The 19,723-nt window shown below is 38.3% G+C and overlaps 2 protein-coding genes across 3 annotated transcripts; both read left to right on the forward strand.

Moving 5' to 3' along the window:
- The first annotated feature begins 705 nt into the window (after positions 1-705).
- On the forward strand, positions 706-4,969 carry glrx2 (glutaredoxin 2). Of its 2 annotated transcripts, none has more exons than XM_010770722.1 (4): positions 706-774; positions 1,903-1,963; positions 2,359-2,535; positions 3,551-4,969. In XM_010770722.1, the coding sequence occupies exons 1-4, from the start codon at positions 716-718 to the stop codon at positions 3,710-3,712; spliced, it is 459 nt and encodes a 152-aa protein (XP_010769024.1). In that variant the 5' UTR covers positions 706-715; the 3' UTR covers positions 3,713-4,969. The 2 variants fall into 2 exon arrangements, with proteins under 2 accessions (XP_010769024.1, XP_010769023.1); XM_010770721.1 differs by lacking the exon at positions 706-774 and adding an exon at positions 783-951.
- A 1,618-nt stretch (positions 4,970-6,587) lies between these two features.
- Positions 6,588-12,971, forward strand: uchl5 (ubiquitin carboxyl-terminal hydrolase L5). Its single transcript, XM_010770723.1, has 11 exons — positions 6,588-6,790; positions 7,240-7,303; positions 7,385-7,490; positions 7,850-7,975; positions 8,584-8,645; positions 9,428-9,558; positions 9,730-9,793; positions 10,055-10,157; positions 11,735-11,848; positions 12,110-12,208; positions 12,623-12,971. Exons 1-11 carry the CDS (start codon positions 6,715-6,717, stop codon positions 12,665-12,667), a joined length of 990 nt encoding a protein of 329 aa, XP_010769025.1. The 5' UTR covers positions 6,588-6,714; the 3' UTR covers positions 12,668-12,971.
- The last annotated feature ends 6,752 nt before the right edge of the window (positions 12,972-19,723 follow it).

Here is a 19,723-nt window from a genome sequence, read left to right on the forward strand (position 1 = left end):
TTGCACCCAAGAAAATGTTCTCTCCACTGCGTTTCGTAACATTTCTGGAACATGGAAAATGTGAAACAGTTCATTCTGAAATTCCTTGAGGATAAAATGAATAATCTGCATTTGTACACACTTTGATGACTGTGCGATGACAGAAAAAAGTTATCTCCAGTCTACTCGGGTGATGTTTTACTTGAGTTGGTCTCTGCATAGACATCATCTATTATTGTTACTTATATTCTTGTGAGGAACAGATAGGCATACTACTCTTGACTGAATACATTCAAAAGGGCCTTTTAGAAAATGTTACGTTAGTATGGAGGCTTCTTGGTAGTTCAACAAAGCTACATTAATGGACCATGAATTGTAGAGTCCATGAGTCAGTCTTATTGCCATAAAAGCTCTGTTCACTTATATAATCAAAGTCCAATGTTAAGACATTATTTTTGGAATATGTCAAGTAAAGAAAATACAGGTTAAATAATTTTAGACGTCTTTCAAGGTTTGAAAGACGTCTAAAATTAAATAATGTCTTAACATTGGACTTTGATAAGTGAACAGAGCTTTTATGGCAATAAGACTGACTCATGCACACTACAATTCATGGTCCATGAATGTAGCTTTGTTATCATATTTAATTTATAGTGTTAACACATCTGAAACTCCTCCAACGTTGTGGTGTTGACATTTATATTTATGAATTGTTTTTTTAAGTGACGCTGACGTTATGGGCGTGGCTTTCAAACTGCGGGTTGCGTCAGGAACTGCTTCCGGTGGTCACGTAAGGTAGGCTTCAGCCATAAACAGTGTAAATAAAGCGGGATAGCAAACGTACAGTTTGTACACTAACCGCATGTTTCATCCAGGCCAACACATCGATTACATTTTGGCTATATTTTCTTTTTTATCCATGTTTGCTCGAGCAGGATCTCTATCCAGGGTGACATGGACCGGCTGCCGAAGGTCATTTTCGCCAGCTTGAATGATACATTACCTTGCACGTTGAATACGATTAATAAAACATCAACAAACTATTATAATAAACCTTTCACCCAATTATACGTACCGTTAGTAATCGTTCTCTGTTGTTAACTTCTTATCTCGCAACATTACCGTAACGCAGCTTTACCTTGCTGAAAAGTAACAGCTTCACATAATTCAAAGTTTAGTCTGTTTTAAAATGCCAAACACACATTTGTGTTATTTTTACGAATCCATGGATTCATATGGCCAATTCGGCTTGCATGTCAAACTGTACAAATGCATAATTTCGTCAACTAAGACGACCTTTATCATTTGCATGACTGTTGTCAACGTGTAGCTAGCGTTATGCTACAACTATTATCTCCCACCGAACATATAGAAGCAATAACATACATTTCGTTTGAACTGAAAGGGCTAGTGGGAAGCGAATTAAATGTATACCGAATTTAAAATGAGTTACTCACGTTTTATAAAACACTTACAGCCACGCTTTAAGAAGTGTTGTTGGTTTTCACTGTAGCGTGCAGTCTTGATTTTGCCACATTTTGAATGGAGATCGGCAAATCGCATGCCAACATAAAATCTTAGCCAATTACTAGTGCCAGTGAAGAGCATGTGTACTGCTAATCCTGGATTACCTAGCACATGAACCTTACTTCAGTAGTAGACCAGGCACAGTGTAATTTAAGACGTAGCCCCTACACATATTACAATGTATATGGGCATTTTCAGACCAGTAGTGATGCTCCAGTTGTATATTATGTTGCTGCTAATTTTTAGGTTTCAGCTCGTTTCTTCCAGTGACTTCTTCCGGTTTTTTAGGTGTTTGCACGAACCTACTAAGCTGTGTCACTACTTGTAGTGTGTGTAATACTGGACTAAATGCCTTGGAATACTGTTTGATTCAATATTCTGATTTGTCTTTTTCAGAATGGGAAATTTTACATCCTCGACATCTGTGGCCGGTTCATCATGTGTACAGCATGTTCAGGTAAGTTATTGCTTGCAGATATGTTACCTGAAGGAAATTGAAAAACTGTTAGAACAGTTTTTACATAGTTGTTACATATCCTAACAACTATGTGTTTGATACCTTTTTTTTTCAATAGAAGTAACGAGTTTAGCTACACATTAAATTGTTTAGTGACTCTTTCTTTCAGTTAAGACCATTATAGCATCTCCTGTTTCTCCACATTTTTCAGTAAAAAACTCATATTAAAGTGTACCCACAGTTCACTCTGTAACTAAACATTAACCATGGAAAATCTGCAGAGATAAGGTTTCTTTCACCTTTGCCCAGCAATTTACATAGGGCTCTGGTATTTGTAGACTATTTCTGTGTTCCACTGATATTAAATTACATATTTCCCCCCCCCGACCTTTCAGGAGATGGTGTCACAGAACTGTGTTGTGATATTTTCCAAGTCCACCTGTCCTTATTGCAAAATGGCCAAGAATGTGTTCAATGAAATTGGTGCAACCTACAAAGTGATTGAACTGGATGAGCACAATGATGGGAGGAGAATGCAAGAGGCCTTAGCTCAGATGACCGGTGCCAGAACGGTAAGAGCCTCAAGTTGTGTTTTGGGTTCGCAATTTCAATTTCACAGCCTTTTATTTTTGACTATTGTTTTGTTTGGGCTGCATCAAAGGCTTCATGTCTTTATCTTGACTCAAATCTTCAACATAGAGACCAAACAAAGCTGCATCTTTTTCATACTATAGTCTTTAATGGTATCAAATATAGACATTCAATTCATACGTTTTAATAGTAATGATGTTGTGAATATTTTGTACAAGACTAAAAACATTTAGATACTATTCCACGTTGAGAAAGTCCCTTTTTTATATTTTATACGCTTGTCCCCATCAACAGGCGTCGTATCAGGAGTTACGAGATATAAATAGCATTTAGATCTACATTAAAACTAGACTTTATGACATAAGGGTTGTGTATCTGCACGTTAAACTCATTTACACATTTTAAATGTTGCTTTTATTTTATTTTTGACCAAGTACAGAGTTGACATTGGCTGTCAGAGCACATACATTTTTTTCCTTTTGGCCTGCCATCAATTTATCTACACATAAACATTAATTAGTGACATCTGATATGACCAACCTTCATACACATGTGAAGGTAGCTGAAGGTTTTGTACAGTGCTTTAGTTTTTTTAACAAGAAAGAGAGATTAGAGTTGGTGTTTACCAACAAAGGTTTTCATTCACACACCTGTATTTACACTTGCACTACTATATTTTCACTGAAAGGATCAGAATTTGTATCGGATTTAATTTAGCTTAAAAAAATTGTTTTACATAAAAATATGCTCAAACTGTCCCAGCACACTTATCCTTACAGACAGAGCCACATGACAACATTAGTTGTAGCAATTCCAATACACAGCTGCATAGACAATCGTATTGTCTACGTATCGACAATAGTCATTTTCCAATAGTCTTGCCAAACCCCTCAGACTAGCAGTGAATTAATCTAGAGGGCTACTGTTCCGGATGTCAGGTGCCTTTATAACGCTTTGTTTCAAAACCTAATGGTACAACATGATCTGTGTGTTAAGGTGCCGAGAGTCTTCATTAACGGAAACTGCATCGGGGGTGGCTCTGATACCAAACAACTCCATCAGCAGGGGAAGTTGCGGCCCCTGATCGAGCAGTGTGCTCCCTGTTGTGCTTCCAGCTCCGACGGCTCGGGTAGCGGACAGTTTGAGTCAGCCAAATGACTAACCGTTCTTGTAGTTCTTTTCAATACGGTGTTTATGAAACATCTACTTGATCTCGTGTTGCAAGTTCAACATTGCTTGAGCATGACTATGTTATATATTTATCAAAGTGCATTAAATGTCAGGCTACATACCTTTTCATACAGGGATGTACAGTATTAGTGTTATTATTAAAGCTGCCATATTTAAAACAAAAACTGAACATCATTGGTATGTGAGGTATTGACAGTTTGATTCAATTGAGGTCATTCGTCATATGTTGTACGATTAATGTAGCTTGTTATTTTTTATATGATTAGCACATCAACTTGTAAATTGTATTTAAACAACCAATGTGAAAAATATTATGATTTTGTAAAACATGTTTTACCTAGCCGTCGAAGCATTTTAAAAGTCTACCTGAAATGTTAGCAGAAGCTATGTTATATTCTGAATTTATTTGTTAAACCACCCAGGTAAAAAAATAGTATGCTTAAATTATACTTTTAGATAAATGTGCTATTTTGGTCGCATTCAAGTATACTAAAGTGTACTCAAGTAGTACTGGAGTACTACTTAATCATTAGTTGAGTATACTTGAAGTGTAAATAGTGTGCTAAATTGGCAGAACTTTTTGTAAACTTTAAGTGTACCAAAGCACAACCGTTAAAATCATGATTTGTGTGCATTCAAAACACACTTTAAGCACAATTGTATTGTATCACCAGTGTGTTGGAAATATACTTAAAAGGGTATTTGTGTGCATTCGAAACACGCTTTAAGTATAATTGTATTATATCACCAGTGTGTTGGAAATATACTTAAAAGGGCAATTCATAGCTCAATTCATAGTAATTCATAAGTGTGTTTTCAACATACTATTATCATACTTAGTCAAGCACACCTGTTATATTTCCAATTAACTTCAAATGCACTTTCTGACTGTATTTAATACTTTTAAATTGTGCTATTATGTTAATAAAAATGTATTTATAGAAAGGTTCTATCACAATTTAAGCACCATAAATCCATGTATTTTAAGTATAATGTTATTATACTATAATGTAGAGTAGAAGTGTATGGTATCACTGCTTATACTACAGAATAGAAGAATACGAAATGTTACCACTGCAAGTACTGGGTTATGTGTTACAGAAGCATACTTACAATACATCACTATTATACGTTATACACTTTAAGCTACTTCCGGATACCACTTAAGTACACACCAAGTGTGCTATTCTGTTTCATGACAAATTGCACTTCAATTATGAGAAAAACATAATTTTAATGACATAAACATAACAACAAACCAAAAAACGTGTTTATACTAAATGTAACAATTAACAAAACATGATGGCTAAACTGACTAACTAACTTGCGAAGTTTATATAAACTAAATGGTGGCCATCAGTGAGGAGTAACGTTGCTTGTATATCTCCCGTTGTTGCATTTCCTCCGCAGCAGGGTCGCACTCACCTCGGTGCCCGGAAATGTTTCTCTCACGGTGTCTTACAAAACAAGAAGGAAGCATGGGATTTAATACTTGATAATACAGACAATATATTAGATTGAAATTCATTCATAATGATAACATTAATACAGAATATCTGTACCAATAATGGCATTGACTTTCTCCGGGTCAAGGGTCTCTGCGGTTTTCCCCTTCCCAGTAAGGGTAGACTTCGCCAGGGTCTCTTTCCCAAAGATAGCGTTGCTAGTTCCTGGGCAAAGAGAGACATCCTCCTGTTGCCTAATCTGTGGAAGAGGCGTGGAGACCTGGACGGAGGAGTTGCCTAGCAACATCTATAAAAACAAAGAGGCGGATTAAAACAAGATAAATTACAAATATTGTACCTGTACCATCAAATGAACTTGAATGCTTTGCTATATTTTAAACACACTGGAGATATAATATAATAGTCATGCAAGTGTATTTCTAATGGCAACAAAACATATTTGTAATGGTAAATGGACTGTACTTGAGCGCTTTATCTGGTCAGCAGACTACTCAAAGCGCTTTTACACCACATATCACATTCACACACATTCATACACTGTTGGCGGAATATAAACCATCAGAGGTAACACATTCACTCATATCCACACACCAATGTGCAATTTGGGGTTAGTTGTCTTGCTCAGGGACACAACAGCGCATGGCTGCCGGTGGTGGGGTGGGGATCGAACCACCGACCTTCCGATTGGTAGCTGACCTGCTTTACCACAGCCGTCCCCCGTAATCAAGTCAAGGTGTACTCAAGCAGTACTCGAGTACACTTCTGTATATTATGTGGGGCAGCTCTCATCTTGGCTCCAAGGGTGTGAAAATACAATTCCATTGATCCGCAGTGATTATTTTTTTTATAGAACAATAGCAATAGAGTATCATTACTATGTTGGTCATACCAAGTCGTTACTGCCAGCATTGCGGCAAGTTTGCTGGGAGTCATTTAACTTATATCAGATGAATGAAAAGCAGATTGAATCATGATGCTGGTCCGTGTGATGAATACAAATATTTATGGTTGTATTTTTAACAACAACTCTGAAATATTTTCTAAATGCCCGAAATGTGTATTTATGAATATTAAAAAATATGAATTAAACCACCATCTGCCTCCAATGTCTGGCTTGCCTTTTTCTTGAAGTGTGCTTAATTTGTCCCCCTCGTTCGCTTAGGCGGGCGGAGATTGATTAAACTCAACGAGTGGGCACATTACTTTCAGATATTGATCATGGGTTCTTATTTTTCTATTTATATACGTATAGTTGATACGTATGTAACCTTGAAACTTGTCTGTCGAAAACATTTTTGCAATATATTTTCTCAAATTAGTGTGGCTTTTGGATAGTATACGCTGTCAAATAAACCGAGCGCACCTATAGTCCCCACATTGCACCGCATCCGTGAGGTCACTAGTGTTTCAGTCAAATTAGCTTGACTAGCGGTAGTACTGCTAAGCTAGGATATTAGCATCTCGTACATGTGTAAGTAGGTTGAATAAACAACGTTGTGAAGAATGGCTGGAAGCGCAGGAGAGTGGTGTTTGATGGAGAGTGACCCCGGTGTGTTCACAGAACTGATAAAGGGTTTTGGTGAGTGACTAGCTGTTCATTCAGTGCATGGTGGCTATGCGACAGCGCTAGCTAGCTAGCTAGCTCCTTCAAAGCTAATGGTAATTTGCAATCAGCTTCTATTGGTTTTCTATGCAATAATAAAAACAAGCAATGGAGGTCAAATAAAAAATATGTTAAGAGGCTTTGTATTCTCAGCAACCACCAAAACGCTGCATTCTGTAAAAAGTTGCATGCAGTATTCGACAAAGCTAACTTAATGAGGCAAGCTAACTGGCTAGCATTACTCAGCGTTCAAAACAACGGCGCGTGAAAACAAATCCTCACTCATTAATGACATCTTTGTGCTTTGCTCTGCTGTCAACCTGCCACTGGGGACATTTGGTCCCATATGTTAACGTTTTTGAAGAGCCGGACACACCGTTCTATAAGTATGAGTAATTATGTGATGCTGTATTTGTTCTTGCCAGGTTGCAAAGGCGCCCAGGTTGAAGAGATATGGAGTATGGAGCCAGAGAATTTTGACAACTTGAAGTATGTTCATACCTGCAGCTTCTATATATTTCATAATCCCTCTCAAGGCATTATTTTTTTAATATTTCGGTTATGTTTCAGACCAGTTCATGGGTTGATTTTCCTCTTCAAGTGGCAGCCAGGTGAGGAGCCAGCAGGGTCTATCGTTCAGGATTCAAGGCTTGATCAAATCTTCTTTGCCAAACAGGTATTTATTTTATGTCATATATAACCCTTTTTTTTGTTACACAATACACAATGTTGTGGTATTTTAATATTCGAGTCATAGTAACTCCTTAGCAAACAAAATGGCAACCTTGATCTGCTTGGTTTTTGGTGTATACACACATATCCCTACAGATGGATTGGAAGTATTTGATATAATCATCAAATGCATCATATCATGAATACACTGACTACAACATATAGAAACCCAATTAGTAAGTGTACATAACATAGGAAGATCTGGTTAGAAGATGATTTTTGATTTTATTAAGTTAGTTAATTAATACACAATGGGTTATGGATCTGTGTAATAATTAATGTGTTCTCTCTGTATGTTTTCAGGTCATTAACAACGCCTGTGCCACCCAGGCGATAGTCAGCGTTCTGCTCAACTGCTTCCATTCTGACATGTTGGTTGGGGACACACTGACAGAGTTCAGAGAGTTTTCACAGAGTTTCGACCCTGCTGTACGTTCACGGTATTTTTCCCTTGAATCCCAAAAAATAGTTTGGCAATTGCATGCATTAGTACATGAATGTATTGTTTACCCATTCACAATAAACTATACACCTTTAACTAAAGTGACACCAGCATTTACCTTCTAACTCAAGTACCAAGTGACACATTTTTCACAAAACCCCCCAGCTTTTTCTCTCTATTACACAACTTGATATACTTATTTCCCCACTTTCATCTGTAACACTTAGACAGTTTCATCCTCTTACCTCCAAAACCTTGATGACTCGGTTTTCTGTCCCACACATGTTCAAAAGAACCAAGCTCAACTTCTCTTTTGATCTTAAATGACTCAAAGCTGTCCTTTTTTAAAAAATATATCTAAACCAGTTGGAAAGTGCAAATAATGGGAATAAATCAGGGTATCGTATGGAAGCAACCTGTGAGTCGTTTGATTTAGTTAGTACCTTTTTGACACTACTTACATATCCACACTTATTGTAAGTATAACTTGTTTCTAGAAAAAAGGAATTTATAAGGGTCCCATTCAGCCTTTAATAGCACATCTTTAGGCAAATGTTATACAGTCAGCATTATAATCCTGTACCCCCCTCCTCAGATGAAAGGTCTGGCTCTTAGCAACTCCGAAGTGATCCGACAAGTTCACAACAGCTTTGCCAGGTAAGCTCTCGCTCCATGAACTCTGTTTGAATGACTTCTTGATATGTCTAGCTCTTTATTCTTACTCTGTGGAAAGTGATTGCTGCTAATGCACCTGTCTGATTTTATGCAACTTGCAAATGTGAGGTTTGGTAATTTGTTGGTCACCATTTGAAGCCCTTTCACAACCTACTTAGTAATATATAACATGTTTTTTTAAAGGGTACATATTATGCTCATTTTCAGGTTCATATTTGTATTTTGTTCCTCTACTGAGACATGATTCAATGTACAACAAGGTCTTTATTTTTCTCATACTACCTGTGCTGCAGCACCTCTTTTCACCCTCTGTCTGAAACCAGAGCCCAGTCTGCTCTGATTGGCCGGCTCTGTTGTGATTGGTCAACAGCTTAGAGATGTTCCGCCCTTAACCTATCAAGTACAACGTGTTGGAGCATTAGCCAATATAAGCAAAAGTGTAACCTAGTGATGTCACTGCACGTTACAGAAAAAAACAAATCAGTCCAATTGACAGGCAGGGAAGACGTGTGGGAGAGAAACTGCCTTTGCAGACCATTTTCATGCACAATATCCTATAACACACAACACGAAAGGGAACCCCCAAAAAGCATATAAAGGCCTCTTAATGGGTGACATGGTTAACATTTTCTATGTACGATATATTGACTAAGATTGGAGTTATGTTTGTTTTTCGAGCATTCCTAAATCCTAACCTGTTTCACTGCATCTACATGTGATGCAGGATCATTTTCTTTAAAATTGTGCCTTTTTTGTTTTTGCAGACAGCAAATGTTTGAATTTGATGCCAAGTCCACAGCGAAGGACGAGGACGCCTTTCACTTTGTGAGCTATGTTCCTGTAAACGGACGGCTATACGAGCTGGATGGACTCCGAGAGGGACCAATTGACCTGGGTAAGCCGAAAAAAAAGTAATTTGATATTTTTTCCTTTTTATTGCTTAATACAATTTCATCTTGTTGGCCATGGCCCATTTCCTCCAAAACTGTCTGTTTTATGATGATGTACAGGGACTGTATGTACAGACACCTGCAGTATTATCAGCTGTTGTCTGTGTTTTCATCAGGTGCGTGCAACCAGGATGATTGGATCAGCGCCGTTCGCCCAGTGATCGAGAAAAGGATACAGAAGTGAATATATTTTTTTCATTTATGTTGGATCAATCCTAAATTAATGAAATCCTCAGTTAATGTTGAATTGTATTGCTATTAAAGAATCTCTTCATTTCAATACAATGGGTACTGAGAAGTGAAAAGGGAATTCATGTAAAGCAGTGGTGTAGAAATGGGTTCATATGATTTATTATTTTTAAGTTTTTGATTGTACAAAGCAGATCGGTAAATACAGCATGTTCTGCCAAATGCTCAATGTTTTATTGTTTCCCTGTTCAGGTACAGTGAAGGAGAGATCCGGTTCAACCTAATGGCCATCGTGTCAGACAGGAAGATGATATACGAGAGAAAGATCGCAGAGCTCCAGACCCAGCTTACTGAGGTGAGTGGTAGCAAAAAAAATGAATAATTGATGGCAAAGAGTAGTTTACTTTGTCCCTGTGAGGCTTAATGTGAAATCAGATGTCTGCTTTCACAAAGTTAGGGATTATAATCAAACAAACAAACAAAACATTTTCTTGTCGTCATATTCGTCCACAACACATGAATTGTAGGATACGACTGCTCTGGGTTTAAATAAATGATTGTGTAGTAATTGAAATTGCCACGTTTTTTTCAACATTAAGAAAATGACACTGATTGTTCTGAATGAGGTTTAAGGTGAATACGAGATAACACTACTATTGATCATGGAAGGCTTTTACATTATAAAAAGGTAGTGACATTTATTCGATAAAGGGAATCTTGAGAATAAGGCGGATGTCTAATAATAGTCCAGCATTAAGATTTAAATATAAAATATTTTCATTTGATCTCTTTAGAGAGGGGTCAAGGAATACATTTACCCCAAGCTCAAAGTCCTTGGCAGAGGATTAATTACCAATTAACTTATTGAAATGACCCAAAAGAGCTGGTAATATTCTCTAAATGCTAAGGAAAGGTGTTCTAATGCTTCATTCTCTGTCTCCTTTAGCATAGAGTATACTCAAATGTCATTTTGAAAGGAAAGGGGATGTGCCATCTCACAATGTGTTAAGGCAGGAACATTTAAAGCGAAACCAGACCCTTGTGAATAACACTTGTTATCACATTATAACGTGCCCTAATGTAGGTGCAGGGTTCCCCAAAAACTGCCTTTTTCTTAGTCCTTATGAATTCTCCTCCAAAGCACTCCTTGACTCCATAACATTTCCCATCCATCAAGGTCAGGCAAAAGTAGGTAGGAAAATAGATCTCATCTATGTTTTACTACCTGACCATAGCTGACCTGTTTTTCGTTTTTCAATTAAAAGGTGTAGTCTGTATTACCTGTCGGTTACACTCGGCGTCATTATTGGGTGTTGATGGAAAATGAAGTTTGTTCCACCTGTAACAAACCACACCACAGTGATGTCAAGGCTTACTGATCACACCCTGATTATTACCCATCTCCATCACTACAGAATGGTGAAGCATTCAACCACTGGAGGTCAGCAAACATAAGATTTTACTTATTACTAAAAGCTCTACTGCAAACATATTTAAAGGAGTAGGATAGATCTGCCAGTGGTGCAAAGTTACCTGATAAAGTAACTCCAGTACTATACTTGGGTACTATTTCAAGGTACTTTACATGAGTGTTTTCACATTGTGGTTTTTTGTACTCCACTAAATGTTGTGGGCCAATATTGTACTGTTTTCTCTAGTACATTAATTGTACAGCTTTTGTTACCTGGAAGATTTAGATTGCTATTACAAATATAAAAATCATAATGCATTATTCCAGCTTATACTACCAAGCAGTGTTTGAATTAATCCAACTAAATCCAATTTATACAATTATTTTGAAGTGTGCAATACGGCACAATAAATACTTTGTACAATTTTGAGTGCAGGAATTGTACTTGTTACAGAGCAATTCTACTTTGTAGTATTGCTAATTTTCTCCAACTGACAACCTCCCCCCCTTCTGTTTCCCAGGATGAACCAATGGACACGGACCAGAGCTCCACGTTTCTCAGCTCCATCCAGTCGGAGATTGCCAAGTACCAGCTCCTTATTGAAGAGGAAAATCTGAAACTTAAAAGATATAAGGTGGGTTTCTCCTCAACACTGCATTTCCTGCTATTACATTCTGCATTTCATGTGACTTTCACCGTAATATAAATGCAAGGAAATTGCCCTTTAAGGCTACAGTGTATTTGTGTCTGTTGAAAACAACCTTTGAATAAGGAGATACTATATGTACCGGCTGTGTTTGCCTTAACGTGTAAGACTGAAAGTTCCTTCGTTCACATCTGTCATGCCCAGGTTTTCTCTCACTTTCTTTGTTAAATTGATGTGTTTTTCTTACAGATTGAAAACATTCGGAGAAAGCACAACTACCTTCCCTTTATCATGGAGCTGCTGAAGACACTGGCAGAGTACCAACAGTTAATACCTTTGGTGGAGAAGGTATCTTATGTTATTCTATTGGCTTTCTTCAACGCCACTCGCTTTCTGTGCATGTGCGTCTGGAAAAACGTAATCACATTGACATTTTGAAAAATCGTCTGGTTTTACTCCTCATTATTTTAATGGGATATCTTGTAGTTTTCAGGGACTCTCATGTATAAATAATGAAATACTTCGGTCAATGTCAAGAGGCTCAAGGAGGAACATTAATCAACAAACGTAATGAAAGACCATTTCAGCTTCAGTATTAATTCTGTCCAGTAAAGGGGAAATGGTCATGAATACAACTTTTGAAGTTAATTTGTTTCTACAATGTTTACCACTACTTTATTCAAAATGAAGTAACATAAAAGGATATTTTGAATTTTTCTTTGTAGGTTTTGTACAGTAATAAACGTTTTTTTTTCTCACCAGGCAAAGGAGAAACAGAGTGCCAAAAAAGCCCAAGAGGCCAAGTGATCAACAAAAAGGACTTCCACACAAATGCATCCAGAACCCTACAGTCACATACAGATACTGTTCATAATCAGTCTTATTCGCTTTCATGACCAGGGATGGTCTGCAGCACTTCCGCCCTGTGGCCTCCTGTGAAACATCAACGTTAAGAACTGCACTGCAGGTGTAGCAGAGAGACTGTCCGGCAAAAAAAAAAAGAAGCTCTTTCCATGTGTCCATCAGCTCTAATGCATGATAGAAAGAAAAACAATGTGCTCAAATGATGTTCTGTCTTATTTTCATAATAAAATGTCTAGATGTTTGTGAATTTGTGTTGTTTATGGACAGATCTTCAAAAAATGTTATCATGGTGGTAAAGACTTCATGGTAGATCTTTGCCACCACCTACTGTTACAGCAGAGCAACAAGGATTGTCGTTTAAAAAAAACCTTTTTTTCTCCACTGTAAACTAATAAGTATGTTTTTGTTCCAAAAAATATCAAGCCTTTTTAAAAACAATCTTGCAGTCAAAGTCATTTGACCCATAGAGAGAACACTGACAAGCTGCCAAGTCCTTATAAGTGCATCATTAAGATGTGTTTTTTTGGAAAGCTTCCCGTAGCACCATGTTGATTTTTTTTAACGTGGGAGTCCGTAGTGGCCTCTGTGATTTATCCCATAAGCTAACATCTGTTCTCTACTACACAAAATAACCACGGTCAGCTGGCTTAAGTGTTGTTCTTGAACATAGCAGACGTCTAAAGGCCTGCGTGAGTCTGACGTGTGTGACGACCAAAGCAGAACGTGGTGCTTTTCTATTTCTGGCAACTTTGTTTACATACACACCTTAAGTACTCCTTGGATCCAAGCCCAGTAGTCTGTTGCCAAGAAGCTTCACGTCAACAAAAGCTAACACACAGGTTTTACTACCAGCTCAGAAGGAGAAAGAACAATGTGTCAGTTTTATTTTCCTGTGTTAGGTCAGGCCACATGGTAATAGGATTCATGGTCACAGTGTCCCAGTTCTACAGGGTGTTTGTGAATACCATCACAACCTCACTCGACATGCTTTCAAACAAAGCAATCATCTTTGTGGCACTAACACAACATGGAATGTATATTGTGGCATGCTGACAATGATGCAAATACAAGTGTTATAAATAGCATGCTGCATAACGGAATGTGCGCTGTGTAGGCCTACTTTGGAGGTCAGGGCATGTTTATTTGTGCAGCTCATTATCACATGCAGTGGCTTTAAGGGTTTTTGAGTCCCATAAAAAGCAGTGGTTCCAAACACAGGAAAAAGGCCTTGAAAGTATCAATATGGTTGATATGTTGCCTTAAAATATCAGACAAAGAACCTTTGATGGAGTTGCTTGTTCTTTGTTCGACCAACAGTCCATATCCCAACATATTATATTTTACAATAAAATAACTAAAAGCAGCAAGAAAATGTTAAGCTTTTGTTGTTGTTGATGGAGTTATTTGTAATTAGCATTTAGCGATTGAGGCAATTGAAAGGCAATTGAAAGATATACCCCTGCTCTGTCAAATGCGAGACGTGCAAAAAGGTCAATGCAGGCAAAATAAATGAGAAGAAAAGAAAGAGAACAGTTATTATATATGTAACCTACAGCTCATGATACAAGAGAGGTCTGCAACAATTTTAGCAGCTCTGTATTTTGCAAGAGCAGCTTTTTTTAGCTAAATGCTAAGGTCAACATGCTCATGCTGATAATGCTAACATGATGTTCAGAAGATATACGGATTACCATGGTCACTATCAAACGTTATCATGTTAGCATGCTAACATTTGCTAATTGCCTCTAAACTAAAATAACAGCTGATTCAGTCATTAGTTTTACGGGAACATACAAAGTATCGGACAGAGATTTTGATGTAATAATGACCATATGAAGTGTTAAGGGGGTCACCAAAGTAACTAAAGGTCATCTTGAGCAGAGTGAGGATGTCTGTAGGCCTACTACATTTTCTGACAATCCATCCAATGGTTTTCTGGACATTTTACTTTAAACGCGAATGTCAAATTCATGCTGGTGCTGGAAGAAAAGTCGGGAGCACAAAGGTCAGTAGCCCTAATCATTTTGGGATCATGACTAATCGTGTCTACAGATTTACATCACAGTCCATTTAATAATATCAGTCTGGACTGAAAGCATGCTGCAGTTCTTAAAGCAGTATTATTATAGTTTCTATGCTGGAGAAAATAAATCTTTTAAATTGGTTTATTACTACAGTTGAGCACACTTTCCCAGCCAGTCTGACATTAAGGTCACATTTCGACTTCTCTTGCCGGAAGACCAACACAACACACGTTTCTCGAGGGCTGCCGGTGTAAAAGATGACCTCATTAAATCAGGACAACAGGCCACAGGAGCTGTCAGCCTGTCAGGATCAACGTCCGGGTGTCTGACCACTGTCAGCCTCTACTACGAGTTCACGGCTTCACAGCCTCTGTTTCAGAGAGCAGGCACACAGCAGGCGGGGTAGGACTATCTGCTGTCAGTCAAGGTAACACATTGTTACAGTACTGGATCTCAGCTGCTATGACGTGGGCCATCAGCTGCACGAAGAGGAATGAAATGTTCCATAAAAATGAAGAATGTTGTTTTCATTGTGCAGCTTAGAATCAAGCTCATTGTCTCTAAAAATAGGTCATTGTGTGTACGGTATGCAAATGTATCTGACCTTTGTTAAACCAAACATCAAAGTGACAAGCACATTAATCCTTGCAATCTTTTAAGAAAATCTTTCAAATTTAAGAAAAACAGTAATTAACAGGAAGTTGCAAAATATTGCTTCACTTTGTACAAGATATTTAGGACTGTCTGGGCCACAGATTAGCCATTTTCGGTATCTATTTAAAGCTTGTTTCTAAACCTACGGTTGGGAATTTAATATTAAAACGTTTGTATTCTTTACATCCCAACATTAATAATTCAAATGATGACACTTAAAAATTGGCCCATGCACTCATTGCGCGTCACTGGATTCTTCCACAAGCTGCTCGCTTGACAGCTGTGAGTAGTTACAATAGTCTTGCTTTGAATTTTGAATGATATGTTATACGGTGGCCCTGAAATGCAAGTCAAAACAACATTTCACAAAACACTACAGCATTTCTTAAAACACAGCGACATTTCAAAAAACACTACAGCATTTCACAAAACGCCACAGCATTTCAGAAAACACCACAGCATTTCACAGAACACTTCAACAATTCAACTTTTACGGTAACGGTATTCCTAAAGTTTAGGGGGAACACTTCTTGTTTGTGATTTGACAGAGCTCAACAGAGAAGCACTGCTGTGATTCGTTGTTTTTGCTGCCAGTCAAGAAATCACGCTTCGTTATTGGTCAGCACCCGACAGCGCAACATGTCCCATAACATCAGCCGTGTTAGCACCTTTATATATACAGTCTATGGTTAGCACACAGAGCTCACAGCTCCTCATATCTGCACAAATCGCTCGTGTTTCACCGCGGCTGTCAGCTGTGTTTACTCCTGTCATTCAAACAAGACGCGCAGGAGAGGGGGTCCGGCTTATATCCATGTAAACACTGTGGTAGAAACCAACTACAACAAAATGAACATATTTTACCGTGATTTAATTGTAATACACGTTTCAAAATTATGCCGAAGTAACTACATAATGATATCGGTTAGTAAAAATCATGAATTAATGCATTGACAAGTGTGCAGACAAGACGGCAGGCGAAAAACCTTTTAAAATGTGTGTTTTCTGAATGGAGATCGGGTCGATCAGGCTAAACCAGTGGTTCTCAAAGTGTTGGACGCGCCCCCCCCCAGGGCGAGCAGAGGCGTGACAGGGGGGGCGCGAGAGACCAGGAGGAAAAATTGTTATTTAAAAAAATGAAAAAAATAAATCATATTTTGAAAAATTATTGATTCGAAAATAATATGATACAGTACTATTACGTCTGGGTCTCTGTGTTTCATTAAAGCTCGGCTCTGTGTGTGTGTGGAACGAGCCATTTTGTGTGCGTGCACGAGCGAGAGAGAGAGAGACAGCGCACCGGTACCGGAGATCGTTGATGTTAGCTTCTGGTACTAGCGAGCTACGCTAACGGATATAAGGAGTTTTTTCAACAACAAAGTGGAGGAGAGTCCTCTCCTGTCCGACTGAGGGACTCAGTGAGCTAAAGGAATCTCTCAAGTGTTATCTCAGTGGGTCTGCAAACGTTTTGGTCACATTTAATGTACACAATTAATTTGCCGCGAGGGCACACGTTTATATGATCATTATAGTCTAATCAAAAAAAATTAAGAGAATACATTAAAAAGCAGGTATGAACACAGCTATGACCATTAAAAAATGAATACAAGGTTTATAAAAGGGTGATTTGTAAAAAATAATCACATCAAAGAAAAGTAACTCTGTTTAAAGTTCTGTGTTGACGAGAATGTATCCCATAGATCGTAAGAGAATTTTTGCTCTCAAGTGGCAGCAGATTTGATGCTTTAACTTCAATATTTAAAAATCTTCCGCGGAGAGCTTGNTGAAGTTGTTTGCGGCCTGCCAGTAAACCCAAAGCAGAAGAAGAAGTAGTGACGTCAGCGGCTTCATTTGCGTAATCTTCCCTCAGGGAACTTATTCCGGTGTGAACGCGATCTGCTCTTTAGTTCCATGGGGGTACTAAGTGCTGGGAACTAAGTACGGCAAAGTACTTGGTTTGAAAGCGGTTCCCCACCCCTGCTTTACGTCAACACTGACCGCTAAGCTAAAGGCGGCTTATGTTTGGCGTGCTGACGTTTGTTAGTCTCATTTGGACACTTAAGAATTCCTTTATTAATCAAACAGCGTGGACATTTATAGTGTTGCAGCAAAATTGGCATAGCAGATAAAAAAAGGCATGCAATATAAAAAACCATGGCAAAAAGATAGTGACCTAAAAAGAAATGTAGGAACATTTAGGACAAGCATCGCTGTTTTTATGTCACAAAGAAGCTTTGGATATTCATCGTAGAAGTAATTGTAAAAATCTTTTAAATTTATGGTATCCACAGACCATAAAAAACATAGACTGTCAGACGAGTGAACCAAAAGTAGTAAAATGCCTACTCATGCCGCTAAATTCCAAAGTGAATGCCGTTGTATTTTTTACGACAGCAATCAACAGTATTTCAACTTGAAATTGTTTAATTCATCTTACATTTATCCCAATATCCAGTTTACAGTCCAAAAAATTATGTTGAACAATTAGCTTGACTAGATTTGAAGATCAATCCTCAACGAGAGCATTAATAGCCGCTTTCACACCGCAGTACTTTTCCCATTTTAGTTCCAATATAGTTCCGAAATGTTGCGTTCACACCAAAAAGAGCCGGAACTAAAATGAGTTCATGAGAACCTTTTTACCCCCTTTTCAGTCCCTGCTAGGGAGCAGGGACTTTCGTGGGAGAAAAAGGTTCCTATTTCTGATTGACTGGGCGGATTGCAAACCACGATTGCAAACACTTAGTTCATGAGAACTAAAGAGTTCTCATGAACTAAGTTCTGATGAACCTTTGTGGGAAAAGTACTGCGGTGTGAAAGTGCCTAATGCCAAATGTTAAGTAGTTTCAAAGAGTGCTGAAGATTACTTGAATGTCAATTAATCAATAATTCTCACATTCTTCTGAAATCTAAAATTAATAATTATGAGCTGTTTTGAATAAACATGTATCCACAGTTCCCTTTTTAAACTCAAGCTAAATATATGGGAGACATTTCCGTAATCCAGGGAAGATAATTACAAACCACCAGGAAGTCATAACTTCCAGTACAAACTTGTGTCCCGTTCCTCTCTCGTGTTTTCTCTGTTGTTCAGATGCAGTGTGATTTACAGCAGCAGCTCAGCTCTGAGCCTCTGTCGCTAAAAGAAGAGCAGGAGGCTCACATTTAGTCACTCACTTATTGTCCTTCTCACACACGCTTACATTTAACAGAAACGTTTAGTAAGTTTTCCTGCAATGTGCTTCAGATCCAACAGCTGGAAGAGCATCTGGAGAAAACTAAGGAGGAAGGGAGCCAGTTGAAATTTGACCTTCAAGAAAACTTAGAACTGGTGAGTTATTTTCTAATCTGAGAAGAAGAATTTAATGTTATATACTGATAATATACTTGAACATCAAACTCCAAAATCATGGGCTTCAGGTCCGAACTCTGTGCAGCCCACTCAAGTAATAACAAAACAAGCTGTTGGCACAAAGTTGGAAGAACTGTTCTGTGTAAGATAGTAGCTGCCCTGGTCCTCGGCATGCACATTTCTCTATAGCCGCATTCACACCGCGGGACTTTCCCTGGTACTTTGGTTCTTTAGTTCCGTTAGTACCAATAATGTCGCGTTCACACCGCCGGGACTACTCAGTGCCGGGAACTATTTTGGCCATTTTCAGTCCCTGCTAGAGAGGTGGTGCGAACCTGGTGATAAAAGAGTGCCAATTTCTATTCTATTTCTATTGGCTGGGTGAATTGCAAACCACACCCTGATAGACTCTGAATTTTTTTTGTTAGGCAGCCTTTTTTTTCTCCTCGCTTCAAAACCACATCCACACCTGAGCGAGTAGTTTTTTTGTACTTTAAAGCAGTTATGACCACACGTACTACAACACCGGAGCGGTGGAATGATGAGGAAGTGTCGGCGCTTCTGGCAATTTACTCTGAGGACGGGATGCAGCAGCTTCTACAGAAAGCAGTTCCCAACTCCAAATGTTTTGAGCGATGTTCGCAAAAGCTACTTGAGCGGCGTGATGCCGTTATTGTTATGTCTTGACCTGCAATAAAACAAACAAACTGGCGAAGCTTTATTTATTGTGTCCCACCCCAAATTTGCAGAATAGAAGAATGTGAGAGCAGACAGGTGTCGGTGATTGAATTTAATGTTGCAACCTTGTGCAGCAATGGCAGGGGCAGAAACACAAGTCTTACACACATAAACACAAGTAATTTATCATGTCATTTGTTTTAGATAAATAAGGGAAAAACACCAAACAACGGTTAATTTCCTTTTCCAAAATCAGCCTGAGGGGGTAATATATAATAAATACATAAAGAA

This window comes from Notothenia coriiceps, unplaced genomic scaffold (genome assembly GCF_000735185.1).
Source record: "Notothenia coriiceps isolate Sejong01 unplaced genomic scaffold, NC01 NC01_scaffold00009162, whole genome shotgun sequence".
NCBI classification, from domain to species: Eukaryota; Metazoa; Chordata; class Actinopteri; order Perciformes; family Nototheniidae; genus Notothenia; species Notothenia coriiceps.

Bases quoted from the DNA above. Each gene is read 5' to 3' on its own strand.
- glrx2 (XM_010770721.1), top strand. From the start codon at position 842: ATGTTTCATCCAGGCCAACACATCGATTACATTTTGGCTATATTTTCT. The intron at 952-1,902 runs GTCATTTTCGCC...TGTCTTTTTCAG, and splicing joins ACATGGACCGGCTGCCGAAG to AATGGGAAATTTTACATCCT. The intron at 1,964-2,358 runs GTAAGTTATTGC...CCGACCTTTCAG, and splicing joins CATGTGTACAGCATGTTCAG to GAGATGGTGTCACAGAACTG.
- uchl5 (XM_010770723.1), top strand. From the start codon at position 6,715: ATGGCTGGAAGCGCAGGAGAGTGGTGTTTGATGGAGAGTGACCCCGGT. The intron at 7,491-7,849 runs GTATTTATTTTA...GTATGTTTTCAG, and splicing joins AAATCTTCTTTGCCAAACAG to GTCATTAACAACGCCTGTGC. The intron at 12,209-12,622 runs GTATCTTATGTT...TTTTCTCACCAG, and splicing joins TAATACCTTTGGTGGAGAAG to GCAAAGGAGAAACAGAGTGC.